This window comes from Pteropus vampyrus, unplaced genomic scaffold, assembly GCF_000151845.1.
Source record: "Pteropus vampyrus isolate Shadow unplaced genomic scaffold, Pvam_2.0 Scaffold415, whole genome shotgun sequence".
Taxonomy (NCBI): Eukaryota; Metazoa; Chordata; class Mammalia; order Chiroptera; family Pteropodidae; genus Pteropus; species Pteropus vampyrus.
Window position 1 is genome coordinate 223019 of NW_011889196.1, and position 1856 is coordinate 224874.

At 55.9% G+C, this 1856-nt stretch overlaps 1 protein-coding gene across 1 annotated transcript in view; it reads right to left on the minus strand.

Moving 5' to 3' along the window:
- DIP2C (disco interacting protein 2 homolog C) overlaps positions 1-1856 on the minus strand; it is a 236658-nt gene that overhangs the window by 73788 nt on the left and 161014 nt on the right. Inside the window, exon 6 of the mRNA XM_023523799.1 lies at positions 807-932. Coding sequence (XP_023379567.1) covers positions 807-932 — 126 coding nt within the window. The remainder of the gene's footprint in view (positions 1-806; positions 933-1856) is intronic.

Consider the following 1856-nt stretch of genomic DNA (forward strand, 5'->3'; position numbering starts at 1 on the left):
AGATCCTGTTTCCAATTCTTCTGAGTATATATTCAGATGTGGGGTTGCTGGGTCATACAGTAAGTCTATTTTTAATTTTCTGAGGAACCTCCACACTGTTTCTCATAGAAGGCGGCACCACTTTATGTCCCCACAAATAGTACACGAGGGTTCCCTTTTCTCCACGTTCTCGCTGGCACTTGTAAGTTTTGGCTTTTTGATAGTGGGCATCCTAAGGGGTTAGGTCAAATCTCATTATGGCTTTTATTTGCATTTCCCTAATGAACAGTGACATGAGCATCTTTTCATGAGATCATGGCCACATGTATGCCTTCCTTGGGAAAATTTCTATTTAAGTTCTCAGTCTTAAGACTTTTGAGAAATGCACACAGCCACATACGCATGCCTTACCCCGAATGCGCCCTCAGACCCTCGACTGTCCGTGCTCCACTCCCCATCCCAGCTTTCCACAGCAAAACTGCAGACCACCAGCCCTCCTGACAGACACACCACCCCTCCTGACAGACACAAAAGTCCTCGAGAAATGCTAGCAGACCGAATCAAGCTACGTGAATATAATTTTATGAGACTTTCAGTGTACTGTAGCTCTGAGGCTTGAAGGTTCGCACTTTTACACAGACGTGACGATGGGTCACCCCCCTCCGCGTTGAGTCAGGGCGCACATGCCATTTCCGGATCCCGCGGTCACAAAACTGGAATCAGAGCACCGCTGTTTTACAGCTAAAAGGCGGCAGCGGCCGGGCTGGCGCGATCGGCTCTGAGGCGCGCTGCCTGCGCTGCGAAGCAGACGGAGGGCTGCCGCTCACCTGGAGGCGTGTAGGCGTCCATCGAGGTCTGCACGACCAGGGACCTGCGCTTGGAGGGCATAGGCACTGCCATCTTCCTTTCTTTGTGTTTCGCAAGCGCCGCCTGAACAGCTTCTGTGTGGACGTCTAAACAGAAAGAGAGCTCAATGACCCCATTGTTCGGGGACGTCCCGAAGGCCACATGCTGGTCCCTGCTCGCTCCGGGCCTGTGGACGAGTTCATCCTCCGGCAGGGACTGTCACAGTGCACGGCTGGGGAAGGAAGGGAAAGCGTGAACCCGCTGGCTGGGAGCCCGGGCAGAGGACATGCAAGTTCCCTCGCAGACAGTCACTCGCTTCACGACCCTCAACTCTGTATGAACAGCACTTCCTGGCTGCACACGGCTCTGTGACGTGCCTTTTCTTAGGGTGGGTGGGCCTTGACCTTTAGGTACTTCTTCGGTCACACCCACAAGTCTCAGAACTCCTTCTGGTGCTGAGGGAGGTATGGTCACGTACAGGTCGTCTGCACGGCTTCAGCTGACACTTACCGCGCACTCAGTCCCGGCTAGTCACTGTGGGTGTCTGGGGACTACTAAGCTGTCACCCTGACCCCACAACTGCTACTCGCTGCCTGATATGAGGCCACATCCCCGGACGGGTGCTGGGATGTGAGCAGCTCACGCTCCATCGGGTAGAGACAGACCACGGTCGAGAGACAAGAAAGAAGACATGGGGACACAGGCTGATGGAGCAACAACTTCGCCCCAAGACAAAGGCTGTGCTCTCCTCGAGAAGTCGAAACAAGGGGGAGTGAGCACACAGTCAACATGGGGTGTCCAGGGAGAGGGCGACTGGCTCGAGGCCCCAAAGTGCAGGAGCAGAGGAGCTGGCAGCGCAAACGGGGCCCGAGGCCGGGCATGCAGGACAGGACAGGACAGGGCCTACACGTCGCATGTGTGCCAGGCACCAGGGGCCCTACAGGGACAGCATGAGCTGCCTCCACTGGGTGGGGCTATCTGGCTGCCGTGAGGCCTGCGAGAGACCAAGAGTGGGTGCCAGGAAGCCGGGG